The following is an 18,939-nucleotide window of genomic DNA, read 5'->3' as shown; positions in this document are numbered from 1 at the left end:
CCACATCTTCCTTATCCATTCGTCCTTTGAAGGGCATCTTGGTTCTTTCCATAGTTTGGCGACCGTGGCCATTGCTGCTATAAACATTGGGGTACAGATGGCCCTTCTTTTCACGACATCTGTATCTTTGGGGTAAATACCCAGGAGTGCAATTGCAGGGTCATAGGGAAGCTCTATTTTTAATTTCTTAAGGAATCTCCACACTGTTCTCCAAAGAGGCTGCACCAACTTGCATTCCCACCAACAGTGGAAGAGGGTTCCCCTTTCTCCACATCCTCTCCAACACATTTTGTTTCCTGTTTTGTTAATTTTGGCCATTCTAACTGGAAGAGGTTATGCTGAGTGAAATAAGTCAAGCAGAGAGAGTCAATTATCATATGGTTTCACTTATTTGTGGAGCATAACAAATATCATGGAGGACAAGGGGTGTTAGAGAGGAGAAGGGAGTTGGGGTAAATTGGAAGGGGAGGTGAATCATGAGAGACTATGGACTCTGAAAAACAATCTGAGGGGTTTGAAGTGGCGGGGGTGTGGGAGGTTGGGGTACCAGGTGGTGGGTATTATAGAGGGCATGGATTGCATGGAGCACTGGGTGCGGTGAAAAAATAATGAATACTGTTTTTCTGAAAATAAATAAATTGAAAAAAAATTAGTCGTTTTTCTCTTGTTCCTATGGCATAAGTTGTCAATTTCTCCTTCATTGCTCCTGCCCTTGCCCTACTCCCCCTTAACCCCATAGGCATTTGTGCCCTGATATGGTGAGTCCAGTTTGGCTTATGTGTCACTCTCCCCTTTTTTCCTGATGTCTCACCAATACCCAAAACTCCCAATACCCAAAAGACAAAAAATCCTGTCTCTGTGTTTTAGTGTTTGCAACATGGAGCTCAAGGTAGTGGCTCCTCTCACTTGGATTTAAGGGTGATATTGGTTAGGAGTGAAGAACATTCTCAAATCTAGCAGCTGAGAAAAGCTCAGCACCCACCTCAAACACTTATCCTGTGGGCATTTATACTTTGAAGACACTGAGCAACAACATTCCCTCAACAACTAATTTTTGCAAGCATGAAAACTTCCTTCTAGTGGACAAACAACTATGGTTACTGGTTATTGAGTGCCTACTGGATGCAAGCGCTGTGCCAGGTGCTCTCCACAGATCCGTCAGATCTTATCTGATCCTCACAACACATGAGGATCACATGAAAGGAAGGGAGTGGAATGGTCTTTCAAGATAAGAAAGTTGAGCCTCAAAGAAATTAAGTCACTCTTTTCAAGGTCATGCAAAAGAGAAATAATAGAGCTAGGATTTGAAGTCAAGCCTATCTGATTACCAGGCTGGTGTTTATTCACCTCTACCATAAACAAAATCTTCCAGAAAGAGGGAATGCTAACACAAACTGTCTCGTGGACTGGTATGTCAGCTAAATGTTCCATAAGGAATGTTGAGAGTTAGGGCTGGGGCAAAGGGGGAGAAAACAGAGGGGAGCAACTGGATGGTACCACTCTGTGCTGAGTGGAGAGTGAGGCCAGGAGTAGGCATAAGGCTATCTAACATTTTTAATTCACTTGACCTAGGTCTAGCCATAGGCAACAGTGCTCTAGTGACCCCAATTGCTACACACACTTTGGAGTGAGCACGGCCTCTTTTGTGTGATAGCCTCATACTTTAGAAAGGCCCCTAATAGTGTTCATCTTGCTTAAATTGTTACTTTTAGGGACCTGACTTCCTAACTTGGATGTTTCATTCTTAAAATTACTGTCTTTGAAGTGACAGAGTTCTCAAATGAAAGGAGCCTGAAGGATTGACCTGCTTTAGGATTCTGTCCTTAAGAAGTGTTCCTTTCACATCATCCACAATGAGGTGATTTTTGCCTGAAATATTTCCAGGAGAAATCATATAATCTGTATTTTTCCTGAGAGTAGCACATTGCCACAAATTGGTTTGGGCCCCACCAAGTTTGCATATGCCGTAATTCAAATAGGGGCTAGCCTGAGATTTCCCTTTGAATTATCTATGAAAATAATTAAAACACAATAAAGCCCTAAGGGGGATGTTTAAATGCCTTTAAAGAGACAAACTTTTAGATATCCAATGGAAAGGCAACTTGGGAAATACCCTTATCTGTTCATTAAAATAAATCTTCTAAAATGTTATTTACTTGGCAACAGACAGGATTAGCTCAGAATATTAGTCTGTTCTCAAAAACAATCTTAAAACTTTCTAGATTTGACTTTTTCCTACTCTGGAATAGCCCCACATCCATATTGCCTCAACTGGTGAGCTTTTACTTTCTTCCGGTTTCTTCTCTCCTTGTAATGAGTCCTTTTAAATTTTGACTCTCTCTCTAGTCCTAGTTAAGCTCATTTGCTCTGGTCTTGTCCTCAGGCAGGCAGAGTGGTTTGGCCAGTGTCCTTTTTATGATAACTCTTTATACTTGAGGATGGTGATGAAACTGCCTTTTAGTTCTCTTTCACCAGCCTTAACAGCCCAAACACCAGGTAGCCTTTCCTTGTAGGGCCCATTTTCTAATGCTTTAATCATTTTTTGCTGCTCCACTCTGGATCTTCTCCAATTGCTTTGCAAGTGTTTTACAACATAATCTGATGAACAAACCTAATCTAGGATTTGTCTTTGACTAAATATTTAATAAATGACTTAGAAATTAAGGAAAGTGGGTCAGTGTAGGGGCAAGAGCACTGGACTAGGAGTGAGAAGACCTGAGTTTCGTCTCTGCTTTGCCACTTACTAGGAAAGAGCGGAGCACCACATTTGGACAAATCATGGAAGTGTCACGAAGTGTCCATTTATCATCTGTTAATGTGGGATAAACACATCTGCCCTGCCTGCCTCCCATAGTGATGCTCAAATGAGATAATGTATGTGAAAGCACGTCATTCAGCACCAAAGCACTACCCAAACACCATGTGTCAGACATCTTCTAAAAGCTTTGCCTATATTATTAAGTCATTAATGGGCAGTTACCATTCCCATTTTACAACCAGGAAATGGAGGCACAGAGAGTTGAACAACTTGCCCCAGGTCACCCACCTAGTGACAGAATCCATGCCGACTGGCTCCAAAGTCCACGTTCTGAAACTCTCTGTTCTGCTGCCTCCCCAAATAAAGTTAACATGTGGAACAGAGCCATATCATGTTATGGGGCCTGACTTTTAAAAGCAGTCCACATGTATATGCTACGGGGATGAAGGATCTACTCTGTCACAGGGAGGTAAGTCCATGAGAGGCAACCTTTTCCAAAGTGAATGTTTAGATTTGTCATTGCAGGAAGGCAGCTGTCCACCAACAGGGAGGGCCTCATGAACACAGTACAGTAATAGGAATGCTGTATCTGGTCAGGTCAGTGCTTCATTCAGCCTAGTACACCTAAATCTTCCTATACAAAGTGCTCTTCATTTTTAGATTCAAAATATGCAGTTTCTAAATATTCTCTGTGAACCCTGACTATCTTTCATGGTTTCTTTCATCTGTCTCTAGGTCTTTTTTCTATGTTAATTCTTAGAGGTGTTAAGTGTGAATACTTTCCTTAGAGTTGATCTGTTAAATAGTGATATTAGTACCTCTTTTGAGTCTTTTTTTTTTTCTTGCTGTTGTCTGAGAGTTGGAAAGAGTTCAAGAAAAAGCTTTGGAAAGACATGTTAGAAGAATTCTATTAGAATTCTTGTTAGAAGAATTCCTGTTAGAAGAATTCGTATTTACCCTCTAAGGGTTTGAACATTCACAGGGAAATTAGAACCTATATCATAAAATGGGGAGATTATGCTATATAACACTATATTGGAGACCTGTTAATATTTGAAAAATCGCACCATATTGATGTCTTTTCATTCACACCCATGGGATATAGAGTACAATACAAACTTTATGCCAAAATCAAATCTGCAGGGATTTATGTTATGTTGGTGTAACAGGCTCTTCTACCCCAGACAGTGGCATGGAGTATCATTTGTGGTTTTCTTTTATGAAAATCACCTCAATCAAAGTTGAAAACACCTTTAGAGGATATGGAAATATTTTATAAGAACATGGTAATGATTGAATTATAAATGTCATCATTCTAACCAGGATCTGTATTGTGAATTGGTTAGGAACCAACAAAAAAAGTGACATTTCTGTATCTTAACATTCAGTTAATTTTTTCAAGTTTTCCCCTAAAGAAGCATTATGTTGAATTTGTTGCTTAATTTAAATAATTTGTTTAATGAGAAATCTATTTTTATATAAAAAATAAATTATGGCGAATTCATGATATCATCAGGTATAGGTTTGAGCAGAGAACCCCCATCTTAAACCTTTAGGAAATGTGTGCTTTAGTAATCTTATGTGGCTGCAGGCAATTTTTTGCCTCTTGTTGGAAGCACTGCAAAATCATAGTGAAACTTACTAAGAATGTGCTGGTTCAATATTCATTCATTCATCCATCCATTCATTCATCCACCCACTCATCCATCACTATGTGCCAGGTACTCTTTTGGACACTGGAAATATGACTGCGAATAAGACAATTGTGGCGCCTACCTCATAGTAGGAGAAATTCCTTAAATGGCAGAGAAAACATTGAGTTGGTAGTTCTATAACAATTCTTTGAAAGAGGGGAAAAGAATAAGTGAAATGAACTCTTTAGCCTTACCTGGATGTTGCTAAAACCTTTCTTTGAACCTTGTTCAGAAAAATTGTATAGGAAGTATATTGAGGGATACTGTGAATGTACATATAGAAGAAAGGAAGATAGAAAGTGATACATGAAAAGAGAGAAAGGGGTTTTTGAATAATGTTAGCTTAGTTTTCCTGAAAGCTTGGTAATAATGACCTTTTTTTCAGACATAACAGTTTATGTCTCTTGGAGCAATTACACCAATCATGGGAGATAGAGCATGCTTTATTTTTCCCAGTGATGTAGATGAGAAAACTGAGGCATAGATATTTTCATTGTTCAAGACCACACAGCTACATAAAATTCAGAGCTCTACCCACTGCGTTTTCTATTACATCATGCTGAAAAATCCCAACCTCCAGTGTAAGACCCTATAAAACCTAGAAGACTTAACTGAATATGACATATTCAAGAAACCAAAGTTCCTGATACAAAAGAAGGAAAACAAAGTACAACAAGGAAGATGTTCCTGTGCTTTAGGCTATTAAGTAGGTCACCCACTAAAAGGCTATTTTGGTATAAAATTTTAGAGGGCATGTAGTACATACACCACCATCACTGACCTGATTCTTCACTTTCAAGATCTAAGAAAATCAAAGGCTTTTTTTTTTTTTTTTTTTTTTAGAAGGGAGGGGTGGATCATTTGGATAGCTCAAGAGAATGTTAGTTGGGAAATTTGATTTAGCCAGGGTATGCTCTAGATTTCCTGTGAGGTGCGTTTCACTAGAGGTGATGCCATTCTCAGGAAGGGGGTGGCTTCATATCTCCATGATGCAGGCTCAGCAATTTCACTCCTCCTTCCTCTCTTTCTCAATCTCTCTCCCTCCTTTTCTCTCTCCTCTTCCTTTCCCTTCCCTATTATTATTATTATTATTATTATTATTATTATTATTATTTGCATTGTCTTCTTATGGGGGATATCTGACAAATTGTTAATATTTAATTTGCTATAAAAACAGCTCTCCCAGTCAATGGCTGCTCACTATAATTTCAATCTCCAAAGCTGTTTTGGCCCCAGGTACACTGGGATCGAATTAAAATGGAAATGTTTCCTCTACAGTTTTGTTTATGGCAGCACAGGCACTCTGTTATTAACTGGAAAATTGAGACTTCTAAGGAAAATAATAAACTTTCACGACATTTCCATTTGAAACAGAGTATTCATCTGGCTTAGGGTGAAACATTTTTTCCAATATTTTTTAGTATTAAATTTAAATACCCAAGCTTGGTAATGAAAACATTTGGGCCCATTGAATTGTATTCTTCCCCCAATCCAATTCTTTTTCAATTCGTTCACATTTTAAAAGCCATAAACACTTTTTTCTCTTGTATGCCATCTTACAAAAGGGTCTAAATTACGTGTACACATTCTCTCTGTCTTTCTCTGGAACCGGAGGACTATTCTACAAAAATATCCACAAATTCGAACCTAGGGAGGACTCCATTGACACTCTGCAACTACGCACGCCCCAGGAAACAAAACCCTTCCCTTCTGTCCTGCCTAATCCCTTGTCTGGTCAGCGCTGGGAGGAAGGTATGGAAAAGGAAGGGGATTACTTTGAAGTAGTCAGCGATCTAAAAACAGAAGTGTGATAGGTAGCATTAAATTGCAGAGACTTCCAGATTAATTATGGTATGCAATTTTCAACAGCTTAGTTTTTTTTTTTTTTTCCTGCAGCCACTGGGGAAGAAAAAAGATTAGAGAAACTATCAAAAACTGTTGGCCTATCTAGTCTGTTGGCTATTTAATTTATTAGCAGATATGGGAGCTGCCTAAGGTTTATGATTTAGCGTGTTGGTTGGGGGTGGAATAAATCTCAAATGTACCTGTTCCAAAATTGTGTTAATCCTTTCGACTTCACAGTCAATCAGGTATCGTTTTTCCTGCCTCCTGTCCATTTCTTCAATGATGCGCCGGAATTCTTGGACATCCTTTATGTTTCCCACAGATCTGGCTGTCACTTGCCAGTTGTTTTGCACTGCTGCTTCCATAATCGCTTGGAGAATGGAAAATCCTGAAAGAAGAAAAACGATAATGTTTTTCTTTTTAAACTCTTCCTGTATTAAAGGTTCTATGTGTCTTTATTACAGTCCGTTGGGTCCCTTCATATCTTACACACTGTGGGAAGCAGGCTTACTCATGACTCCAGACTTGACCATCCAGACAGTCAGCATCTCTATCTTTATTTTTAAAAAGATTTTATTTATTTATTTATGAGATAGAATGAGCAGGGGAGAGGGAGAAGCAGACTCCCCACTGAGAAGGGATCTCCCGAGATCATGACCTGAGTCAAAGGGAGATGATTACCCGAATGAGCCACCCGGGCACCCTCTATATTGATTTAAGGAAGATTCTACAACTCGTGGGCACCAAGCTGGGCCAGATTCAAGCAATCATAGCTGAATTATAGTACCTAACTATTTTGATTGACATGCATTATCAAAAACATCTATGGAATGAATGCTAAAGCTTTTTCCTTGTTTTTGGCCTCAATGTTTCCTGTTGCAGCTCCCGTTTTGATCTTCCACTAAATATTTTTTCGGAACGAGACAGTGTATGTAGAGATAGAACCTTATAACATGGTTGGTTCTTACATAATTATGACTATCCAGCAAGATAAATTATGTCTCTCAAGTAAAAGAACTAAGAAAACCTGACAAACACAATTTCTAACAAAGGTATCATACTGGTCCTTTGATCCTAGAATTATGAAAAAGTTCAATCATGTTAAGTCTTCCTCAGTTCTTCCCCTTTTTAAATTAAATTTACTAGGGATTATTGGTTCCTTTTTAGTTAATTTACATCTGACAACTATTAACTACTAACACCCTGGATCTATGCTGAATGGGAAAGATGGAGAAGATGTGATGTTTGAATTCTGGGTAACGCTTTTGGAGGTGGGGTTTGAGAAGTGGGGAAGAGCAGTATGTCTTAAAGCAGAATAGCACAGTGTTTTCTATTTACTGGTCTTTTCAAGTACTTATGTCTCTAATATTATATCAGGTCTATATTTTTGCTTCTGGTAGGAATTCATAATCTGAGTATAATTTCATTGAGTATAGATATCATTTTTGGGGGATCCAGTCAAAAGCAGCTCCCTTCTTCCCATAAATTTAATTGTTTTCCATTTATATTTAGGCAATAACTAATGGAAATGGGTAACGGGAGTGATCTGCAAAGCCAGAATGATCTGTGGCATGACCCTTTGGCCAGTGGAGCGATGGAGGACAGACGAAGATCACGTGCCCTTTGAACACATTCCAGGACCCGTCCTGTAATGTAAGCAAGCTATGGTCGGGAATCTTCATCACAGCACCATAGAAAATGGTATTGACATTTGGAGAGCATGCTTTAGGGAGATGGCAGCAGTGACTCAGCCGGTCATTATGACTCCTTTGTGTGCTGGGTGTATGCAGGAAGAAGATCACAAATGAGACCCAAGCACTTGGTAATTTCCAAATGAGCAATTTCAGCATAGGAGCTCAAAATTACAGATCAGAGTAAATTACCATTGCTTTAAATGTTAATTCTTACTCTTTTTAAACCAACCACGCATATTTATTTCTCAGATTTACATTTTTGTGTGGGTTTTCTGTGTGCTCTCTGCTTCAGTGGGACTTGAGGGCACATGGTGGGCCAAAGCATGGGATTAAAAAATAAACAGGAAGAAGGAGATTAAAATATTTGAAAACCTTTCTTAAGCAGTGTACAATAAAGTCTCATTATTTTGAATCCTACTAATTAAGAATTTATGAAATTTAGCAAGGACGAGGTTGAATTTTACTTCTGTACTATTATGAAGAAAGTATGGCTGAATAATAATGGAAAGGAAACGACATCAGGAAGTCTCTGATATGTTCAAACTTTTTAAAAGATCCTTTAGCAAAAGACAAGGTTTTTTGAGTATTGAGTCAAAATCTACTTTTTTTTTTTTTGGGGATCGAGTCCCCCATCGGACTCTCTGCTCGGCAGGGGGCCTGCTTCCTCCTCTCTCTCTGTCTGCCTGCCTCTCTGCCTACTTGTGATCTCTCTCTGTCAAATAAATAAAAATTAAAAAAAAAGATTTTATCTATTTGAGAGAGACAGGGATAGCAAGCGAACACATGAACGGGGAGGAGAGGGAGAATCAGACTTCCTGTTCTGGGAACAGGAAGCTGGGAGCCAGATGTGGGGCTTAATCCCAGGACCCCAGGATCATGATCTGAGCCGAAGGAAGATTCTTAACTGACTGAGCCACCCAGGTACCCCATCAAAATCTATACTCTTACCATTTCTATTTGCAAGTCCTATTTCACTACTTAGAGTGACACAGAGAACTTTAATCTCTTTTCCATATGGCAGTCCACATTTTTAAAATTTTTTTTATAACTTTTTAGAAATCTAATTAATTAATTAATTAATTAATTTAAAAAATAAACATATAATGTATTTTTATCCCCAGGGGTACAGGTCTGTGAATCGCCAGGTTTACACACTTCACAGCACTCACCATAGCACATACCCTCCCCAATGTCTATAACTGCACCACCCTCTCCCTACCCCTCTCCCCTGCAGCAACCCTCAGTTTGTTTTGTGAGATTAAGAGTCTCTTATGGTTTGTCTCCCTCCCGATCCCATCTTGTTTCATTTACTCTTCTCCTACCCCCTTAATCCCCCATGTTGCGTCTCCACTTCCTCATATCAGGGAGATCATATGATAGTTGTCTTTTCTGCTTGACTTATTTAGCTAAGATGATACCCTCTAGTTCCATCCATGTTGTCGCAAATGGCAAGATTTCATTTCTTTTGATGGCTGCATACATTTTTTAATGACAGATAACGTATCTTCCCTTATTTTTCTTTTCTTCAGACAAGAGATGTCCCAATACTACAACAGTTATTTTTACAACATGATGATAAATTCCCTCACTGTTCAGTCTCTCTCTTATGGTTATTTGTCAATATTTTATTGACCTGGATAAATCAGATGTGATCTGACCAGTGTGGATGACAATGGGATTATTGCCTGCTTTGATTTGGGCTGTTATTTTGGCAGCCTAGGATTGTTAATATTTTTATTTATTTAAAAAATGTTTAAGGATTTTATTTATTTGAGAGAGAGTACCAACAAGAGAGCACAGGCAGGGGGAGTGGTAGAGGGAGAAAAGCAGACTGACCACTGAGCAGGGAGCCTGATGCAAAGGCTTCATTCCAGAATCCTGAGATCATGACCTGAGCTGAAGGCAGACGCTCAACAGACTGAGACAGCCAGGTGCCCCAGATTGCTAATATTTTTTTTAAATTTAATTTTATTTTTTCAGTGTTGCAAGATTCATTGTTTATGTACCACACCCAGTGCTCCATGCAATATGTGCCCTCCTTAATATCCACCACCAGGCCCTCCCAACCCCCAATACCCCCCCCATCCAAAACCCTCAGTTTGTTTCTCAGAGTCCACAGTCTCTCATGGTTCATTTTCCCCTCCGATTTCCCCCCCTCACTTCTCTCCTTCACCCAATGTCCTCTGTGTTATTCCTTATGCTCCACAAGTAAGTGTAACCATATGATAATTGACTGTCTCTGCTTGACTTATTTCACTCAGCATAATCTCCTCCAGTCTCGTCCATGTTGATACAAGAGTTGGGTATTCATCCTTTCTGATGGAGGCATAATACTCCATTGTATATATGGACCATATCTTCTTTAACCATTCATCTGTTGAAGGACATCTTGGCTCTTTCCACAGTTTGGTGACTGTGGCCATTGCTGCTATGAACCTTGGGGTACAGATGGCCCTTCTTTTCACTACATCTGTATCTTTGGGGTAAATACCCAGTAGTGCAATTGCAGGGTCATAGGGTAGCTCTATTTTTAATTTCTTAAGGAACATCCACACTATTTTCCAAAGTGGCTGCACCAACTTGCATTCCCACCAACAGTGTAAGAGGGTTCCCCTTTCTCCATATCCTCTCCAACACTACTGTCTTATTAATTTTGGCCATTCTAACTGGGGTAAGGTGGTATCTCAATGTGGTTTTGATTTGAATCTCCCTGAAGGGTGGGTCAACATTCGCAAATCAATCAATGTGATAGAACAAATCAGTAAGAGAAGAGAGAAGAATCACATGGGCCTCTCAATTGATGCAGAAAAAGCATTTGACAAGATGCAGCATCCATTCCTGATTAAAACACTTCAAAGTATAGGGATACAGGGAACAGTCCTCAACTTCATAAAATCTATCTATGAAAAACCCACAGCAAATATCATTTTCAATGGGGAAAAGCTGGCAACCTTCCCTTTGAGATCAGGAACACGACAAGGATGCCCACTCTGGACACTGTTGTTCAACATAGTACTAGAAGTCTTAGCAATCAGACAACAAAAAGAAATAAAAGGTATTCAAATTGGCAAAGAAGAAGTCAAACTCTCTCTCTTTGCAGATGACATGATACTTTTTATGAAAAACCCAAAGGACTCCACCTCCAATCTACTAGAACTCATACAGCAATTCAGTAATGTGGTAGGATACAAATTCAATGCACAAAAATTAGTTGCTTTCTTATACACTAACAATGAAAATATAGAAAGGGATATTAGAGAATCGATTCCATTTATGATAGCACTGAGAACCATAAGATACCTGGGAATAAACCTAACCAAAGAAGTAAAGGATCTGTGCTTGAGGAACTACAGAACACTCATGAAAGACATTCAAGAAGACACAAAAAGATGGAAAAGCATTCCATGCTCATGGATTGGAAGAATAAACATTGTTAAAATGTCCATACTGCCTAGAGCAATCTATACTTTCAATGACATCCCGATCAAAATACCAGTGGCGTTTTTCAAAGAGCTGGAACAAAGAAATCTAAAAATTTTAAAAAGATTTTATGTATTTACTTGACAGACAGAGATCACAAGTAGGTAGAGAGGCAGGCAGAGAGAGAGAGAGGAAGAAGTAGGCTCCTCACGGAGCAGAGAGCCCGATGTGGGGCTTGATCCCAGGACCCTGGGATCATGATCTGAGCCGAAGGCAGAAATCTAAAATTTGAATGGAACCAGAAGAGACCCTGAATTGCTAAGGAAATGTTGAAAAAGAAAAACAGAACTGGGGGGTATCACATTGCCTGATTTTAAGCTTTACTACAAAGCTGTGATCACCAAGACAGCATGATACTGGCATAAAACAGACACATAGACCAGTGGAACAGAGTAGAGAGCCCAAATATGGACCCTCAACTTTATGGTCAAATAATCTTCAACAAAGCAGGAAAAAATATCCAGTGGAAAAAAGACAGTCTCTTCAATAAATGGTGCTGGGAAAATTAGACAGCTATGCGTAGAAAAATGAAACTTGACCATTCTCTTACACCATACACAAAGATAAACTTAAAATGGTTAAAAGACCTCAATGTGAGGAAGGAATCCATCAGAATCCTAGAGGACACCATAGGAAGTAACCTCTTCGACACTGGCCACAGCAACTTCTTTCAAGATATGTCTCCAAAGGCAAAGGAAACAAAAGCAAAAATGAACTTTTGGGACTTTATCAAGATCAAAAGCTTCTGCACAGCAAACAGTCAGCAAAACAAAGAGGCAACCCATGAATGGGAGAAGATACTCACAAATGACAGTACAGACAAAGGGCTGATATCCAAGATCTATAAAGAACTCCTCAAACTCAACACACACAAAACAGATAATCACATCAAAAATGGGCAGAAGACATGAACAGATATATCTTCAAAGAAAACATCAAATGGATTGCTAATATTTTTTTTATTTTATTATTTTTTATTTTTTTAAATTAATTTTTAAATTTTTTTTATAAACATATATTTTTATCCCCAGGGGTACAGGTCTGTGAATCACCAGGTTTACACACTTCACAGCACTCACCAAAGCACATACCCTCCCCAATGTCCATAATCCCACCCCCTTCTCCCAAACCCCCTCCCCCCAGCAACCCTCAGTTTGTTTTGTGAGATTGCTAATATTTTTAAATCGCCACATTATACTATTAATTGACACCAAGCTCGGATTCAATTAAAACATGTTGGTTCTCACCATAAAAGCTTTGCCATGTAACAGCTCATTTACCATGTATCAAAATTTGTTCCATTCCAACCTGCTTTTGTCTCCCTTTCTTTAATTCCTCACCTCATACCAGTTTGTATTTCTCTTCTGTTTTTACATTCACTCAAATCTGGAAGATGGTTTTGCACATGTATCCAGTACTCTCATTGTTACCTGCTCAAGGCAACTATACCGGTGTCTCTTTTTCTGCTACCTATAGACCTTTTTTGGTGACTCTCCTCCCTCATGAAGCTTCCCTAATTGAACTCTCACTCATTTCTCCAGAGATGAGTAGGCTTAAAAGTAAAGGAAATCAGTTCTAAGTAACAAAGAAGTTGATTGGAAGGACTGTATGACAGGTGTTTAAAAATTCCAAATAAAACTGTATAAATAAATTCTAGTACAGATGCTTGGAATGCTATGCTGCTGTTAAAAAGATGGCCTAATGTCTAGATAACAGAAGAAAGGACTTCTGAGTATACTTTTATGGAGAAGAAAGCTGAGAATAGCACTTATACTATAATTCTATTTTTGTAAAGAAAAGCCTCATCTATTTGTATATATATAGGAAGAATTCAAAGGAGTTGGCAGTAGTTATCTCTGAGGTTTGGGATTACCAATAAGTCCTATTTGCACCACTCCTTATTTATGGAATGTTTGACTATCCTAAAAGAATGAGTTATTATTTTCTGTAAGCACAACAACAATAAAAATGAAAAACTATGGGGCGCCTGGGTGGCTCAGTGGGTTAAGCCTCTGCCTTCACCTCGGGTCATGATCTCAGGGTCATGGGATCGAGTCCTGCATCGGGCTCTCTGCTCGGCAGGGAGCCTGCTTCCTCCTCTCTCTCTGCCTTCCTCTCTGCCTACTTGTGATTTCTGTCTGTAAAATAAATAAATAATCTTAAAAAAAAGATGAAAAAATATGATTCATGCTGTCTTCTCTGAAGGTAAGCTCCTGGAAGACACAGGTGACAGATGAGCATAGCTCTGTATGCTGCCTACTGCCACCAATAAGTGGTCTCTTAAGAAACACTGATTTCATAGATCTTTGTGTACTTTTGTTCTTTGAATCATGTGAGTGCCCTACCTATTCAAAACTTAAATTGAGAAAACCCCTGATTTTTTTAATGAGCTGGCATCTGGGCCCTTCTGGGCAATGAGCCTTGCTTATATTTTCTCAGCAAGTCAGCACTATGGCTTCATACTGCAGTGTTTTTCACCATGCAGAGTTTCCCTGTGTCCACTGGGGCACATGGCCACGTACTTGACAGCCCTGGGGGCAATGATCACCTCAATTTAAAGATTTTTATTTATTTATTTGACAGACAGAGATCACAAGTAGACAGAGAGGAAGGCAGAGAGAGAGAGGAAGGGAAGCAGGCTCCCTGCTGAGCAGAGAGCCCGATGCTGGGCTTGATCCCAGGACCCTGGGATCATGACCTGAGCTGAAGGCAGCGGCTTAACCCACTGAGCCACCCAGGCACCCCAACCTCAATTTAGTATATATCTGTGAGTAACCTCCCCAAAAGCTCTTATTTGTTTTCGTACCTAATTTATTATATAGTTTGACTGTTCCCTGTTGCAGTTGCCCGAAGAGAGTAAATATGAGTTTGAGGGTGGGAAAAAAAAAAAAAAAGAAAAGTTCGTTGCTGGAGACAGAGTCAAAGCAGGCGTTGGTGCTTGTAGGAGGTGAGGTGCTTAACAAAGCCCTGGCTTTTTAAAAATAAGCCTGCTGTTTTAGCAGCTTTAGAATTGTCCTCCACTCTGTGTGAGCTTTGGCATGCCCAACTGAAAGCTACTTTTGTTTGAGCAGCACATTCTCTCATCTTGAGTCCAGACCACTGTTGCTGTCCGCCTTCTTTTTCTTCTTCATTTTATTTTTTAAAAAATATTTTCTTTATTTATTTGAGACACAGAGCGAGAACAAGAGATGCGGAGAAAGAGAGGAAGAGGGGGATGGAAAAAGAGAGAGGAAGAGAAAGAGAAAGAGAGAGAAGCTAATTCTCCACTGAGCAGGAAGTCTGACGTGGAGCTTGATCCCGGGACCCGGAGATCATGAACTGATCCAAAGGCAGATGCTTAACTGACTGAGTCACCCAGGCACCCCTTCTTCCTCATTTTAAAGACTGGATATTACCACAGGTAACTGGGCGAATGCTGGATTGTCTTCTGTGTTCAACCAAGATAATGCAGGAAGCAGGACAGTAGAGGGGCGGCAAGGTGATTACGGATAAAGAACCCGCCCAAACTATGAACCTCCAGTTCAATCCTACTGGACTGGTCCCTGGGCCACCCTTGCTAAACAAGGAAGCCATTGTGGGGAAGGTGAGTGTAGGGATGCTGTGCTATACCACCAGATCCCCCTTCAGCACCAAAGGGCTTATTCCTTCAGCTTCTGGAAAGGTTTTTGGCTGAAGAAAGCTGCCTAGCTTCAAGTAATGCTCCCTTCCCAGAGCAGCCGCATCCAGCGACTGCTTGTTACAGGGTATAAAGGCACAACCCCTTCAGCCCAGATGCAATAACTCTAAAGGGCCATCCCAGCTTCAGAGCCCCCTGAAGGGTAGGCGGAGGCCTCGTTAGGACAGCACCACAGCCCAGCTCCTCCTTCTGCTCAAACCCACTTCTTTCTTTTACTTTCTCCCACAAGTGGCGGTAGTGAAGATACTCCCCGAGAAACTTTAGCATGCTGATCTCCATCTCAGAAGCTGCTCCCAGGGAATTCAATCTGTGACTACTGGGTTGACCTCATGGCAGGGATGGCAGCAGATACAAAAATATCTCAAATCTACAATTGTCAAAATCATTTTCACAGGGGGAAAGAAGGTCAGGGTTTTGCTCACTATACAAACGAAATGAAAAACTGCTCCATGCTGAACAAATTTAGTATTTGATCTAAAAACAGAAGAATGATAAACTTGCCTGTTCTCTGTCCCTTTCTCCCAGCATTCTGTCCTTTTCCAGGTGTCAGTGTAAGAATGGCTCATGGTTTAATGTGTTACCCCTCCAGTTAACACAGTTAGATTTTAGCAGTGGCTTCATACAAGCCAGTTTGGAAGGAAAGGGAAAGGAATGTCGAGCATTGTTTTGAGGTCTGTCCATCTCATGGGGTCATGTGAGACGGCTCTGAAAGTTGGTGATGTGCTTTATGATCTTTAAGCTATAACATTTAACAAATGAACAGCTGGTAGCTGGTGGGTGTCTCAGAGGCCAGCGGAGTGTGGGGTCAGTGTCCATCTTGCCTGTTATTCAACTGAATTCAGCTGAAGGAAGCATTGCTCTATTTTTCTGCATCTTTACTTACCTCTGTGGCTCTCTACTCTGGCTGCACATTGTAATCACCTTGGAAGCTTAAAAAATTGGATATCCAAACCTCACCCTGGACCCAGACTTTGCTTTATTTTATTTTAAATTCCCCAGATGATTTTCATGTACTATTGACCTCCTAATGACTACCCAATACAGTGGGGTATGTGGAAGCAGGTTTCTCTCTCTCTTTCTCTTTTTTTTTTAAGATTTTATGTATGTATGTATGTATGTATGTATGTATGTATGTATGTATTAGAGAAAGAGAGAGCAAGGGAGCAAGTAGGGGAGGCAGAGGGACAAGCAGACTCCACACTGAGTGAGGAGCCCAATATAGGGCTTGATCTTAGGACCACGAGATCATGACTTGGCTGAAATCAAGAGTAGGACACTTGACTGAGCCATCCAAGCACCCCAGAACCAGGTTTCTTTCTTATGTATCCTTCATGACTGGTGGAAATGTTCTGGGTGAGAAAAGCATGATCCAAGAAGGGATATACGTCCTCCAGAAATAAGCAAACGAAAGTATGAAAACAAGGGGGGAAGGCCATAATGCCAGGGTTATGAATCGCTTCTTCCTGTGGTAGATGAGGAATCTGCGAACATTGAGTACGTGGTAAGCAGACCCTAATGTGTTCAAAGCACTTTACAAATGTCTTTCTTCTTCTGAGGTAGCATCTGTGTTTTTCTTTCTATGTATAAAATTAATATGTGCTTATTTTGGACATTTGAAAAGACACAAAAAGTAACAAAAATAAAATACAAGTACAGGTGACTGTTCCTCAAGGATAACCACTGTTAATATTTGATATATTCTTTCCATTTTATTTTATATAAATATATCACATGCTCTTTTTTCAGTAAAACGGATTTTACTATTTCTGTCTTGTCTTTAAAAAGCTAACATTGTATCTTGAACGTCATTTTATGTTATTCAATGTTTTCAGACATGATTTTAATGGATGTATAATATTCCATATCTTAGACATATTTAATTTATTTAACCATTCTCCAATATGAAAATTTCGATTGTTTCTAATCTCTCCTTATTACAAATAATGCTGTGATAACAACATTTATATAGCATCTCTAATTATTTCCACAGGATAAATGTCTAGAAGTAGTAATATCAGGTCAAACATTTATGGACATTTTTAAGACTTTTCATACATATTGCCAAATTGCTCTCCAGAAAGGTTGAACCACTTTATGTTTCCATCACCAGAATACAAGAGTACTTGTCTCTCTGCCCTTTTGCTAGCATTGAATAAGACATGTGCCCATTTGATAGGAAGACATAAAGATATTCGTTTTCTTATTAACAATTTTTTGATTGTTAGTAAAATTAATGATTTAAAAAAATTTTGTGTCCATGTTTATTATTTTGATAATTTCCTGTTTATTTCCTTTGTTCAGATTTCTACTGTGATATTAATGGTGTTCTTTTTTTTCTCTTTAAAATTATTTTCCTTTTTACTAGTTTTTTAAATAGGCTCTGTTTCCAATGTGTGGCTTGAACTCATGACCCTGAGTTCAAGAGTTACACGCTCTACTGACTGAGTCAGCCAGGCTTTCTTGTTGATTCATAAGGGTCCTAATATATTAACAATATTAAGTGTCTGTACTATATGTCACATATATTTTAATTCAGTTTATTTGACATTTAATGTTGTCTGTGACATGTTTTAATGAACAGAAGTGTAATATTTTATGAAATTAATATTCTTATTCTTCAAAAAATTATGTGAGATGGAAAGAGACAAATGAAATTTCTCTTCTGCTCTTATTTTAGTGTTCACCTGAGCTTTAAACCCAAAACTTATGTGAGCCACTCTCTTCATTTCTCACAACTTTTTTAGTCTCCATGGAAGTTCAGATAAATTTTTCTTGTGTATTGTGGCAAAGTAAGTGAATGGGGGAAACTACATATGGAGTATGAGGTGGTTTCTGAGATACAAGTGCAGAGCAGAAAAATAGAGACAGAGGAGAGAGAGAAGAGAAGCCCAATTCAGTTAGTCTGGATTAAGTGTTGCCATATCTAAGAAACCTGATATTCAAAAATCTGAACTCAAACCCAATACTTTAGGGTATGTTTATTCATATTACAAATGTATTTTTTTTTAAGATTTACTTATTTATTTAGGGAGAGAAGATGAGAGAGAATGAGTGGGAGGGGGGGCAGAGGGAGACAGAGAATCCTCATGCAGGCTCCCACTGAGCACAGAGCGCATGAGGCTCCAGCTCACAACCCTAAGATCATGACCTGAGCCAAAATCAAGAGTCAGACATTTAGCTGACTGTGCCACCCAGGCACCCCACAAATGTACTTTAAAAAAAATTTATTTTAAAGATTTTGTTTATTTGACAGAGAGGGATCACACGTAGGCAGAGGCAGGCAGAGAAAGAGGAAGGGAAGCAGGCTCCCTGCCGAGCAGAGAGCCCGATATGGGGCTCCATCCAAGGACCCTGGGATCATGACCTGAGCCGAAAGCAGAGGCTTTAACCCACTGAGCCACTCAGGTGCCCCCCCCCACATGTACTTTTCTTTAAAAAGAATTCATGGAAATATCCTGATAGAACACTTGAACCCACATTTTGTCATTTTGCTGTTTGTTTTTGTTTTAACTTGATTTAAACACGTTTGATTTCCACCAAAATCGATATAGCAATTGTCTACATTTGAGGTGCTAATGCAGAAACTCTTCTGTGTGCGAGGAGTTCAAGATGGAAAGATCAAGAACCTCTCTGTGCTTGCATATGGATGTCAGTCTGTGGATTTTATGGAACAGGATAAAAACAAATACTCACCCACACCCGGCCCAATTCACCCTTGGCAAATTAAGATTTCCCTGAGGTCTTCATTCCTCATAATTGTGTTTGTTTAAGTTTCCTTTTAATTAAGAGCTG

General features: G+C 39.4%; 1 protein-coding gene across 7 annotated transcripts in view; it reads right to left on the bottom strand.

Moving 5' to 3' along the window:
• Positions 1-18,939, bottom strand: part of GRIA3 (glutamate ionotropic receptor AMPA type subunit 3) — a 284,915-nt gene that overhangs the window by 140,167 nt on the left and 125,809 nt on the right. For all 7 annotated transcript variants that reach the window (XR_004282496.1, XM_032330365.1, XM_032330363.1 and 4 more), the window contains one exon: positions 6,498-6,685. Coding sequence is in view for 6 of the 7 variants with exons in the window: in XM_032330365.1 (XP_032186256.1) it covers positions 6,498-6,685 (188 nt within the window). In the remaining variant the exon portion in view is untranslated. The remainder of the gene's footprint in view (positions 1-6,497; positions 6,686-18,939) is intronic.

The sequence above is a fragment of the Mustela erminea genome, chromosome X (genome assembly GCF_009829155.1).
Source record: "Mustela erminea isolate mMusErm1 chromosome X, mMusErm1.Pri, whole genome shotgun sequence".
NCBI lineage: Eukaryota > Metazoa > Chordata > Mammalia > Carnivora > Mustelidae > Mustela > Mustela erminea.
This window is presented reverse-complemented; position numbering and strand designations above follow the sequence as displayed.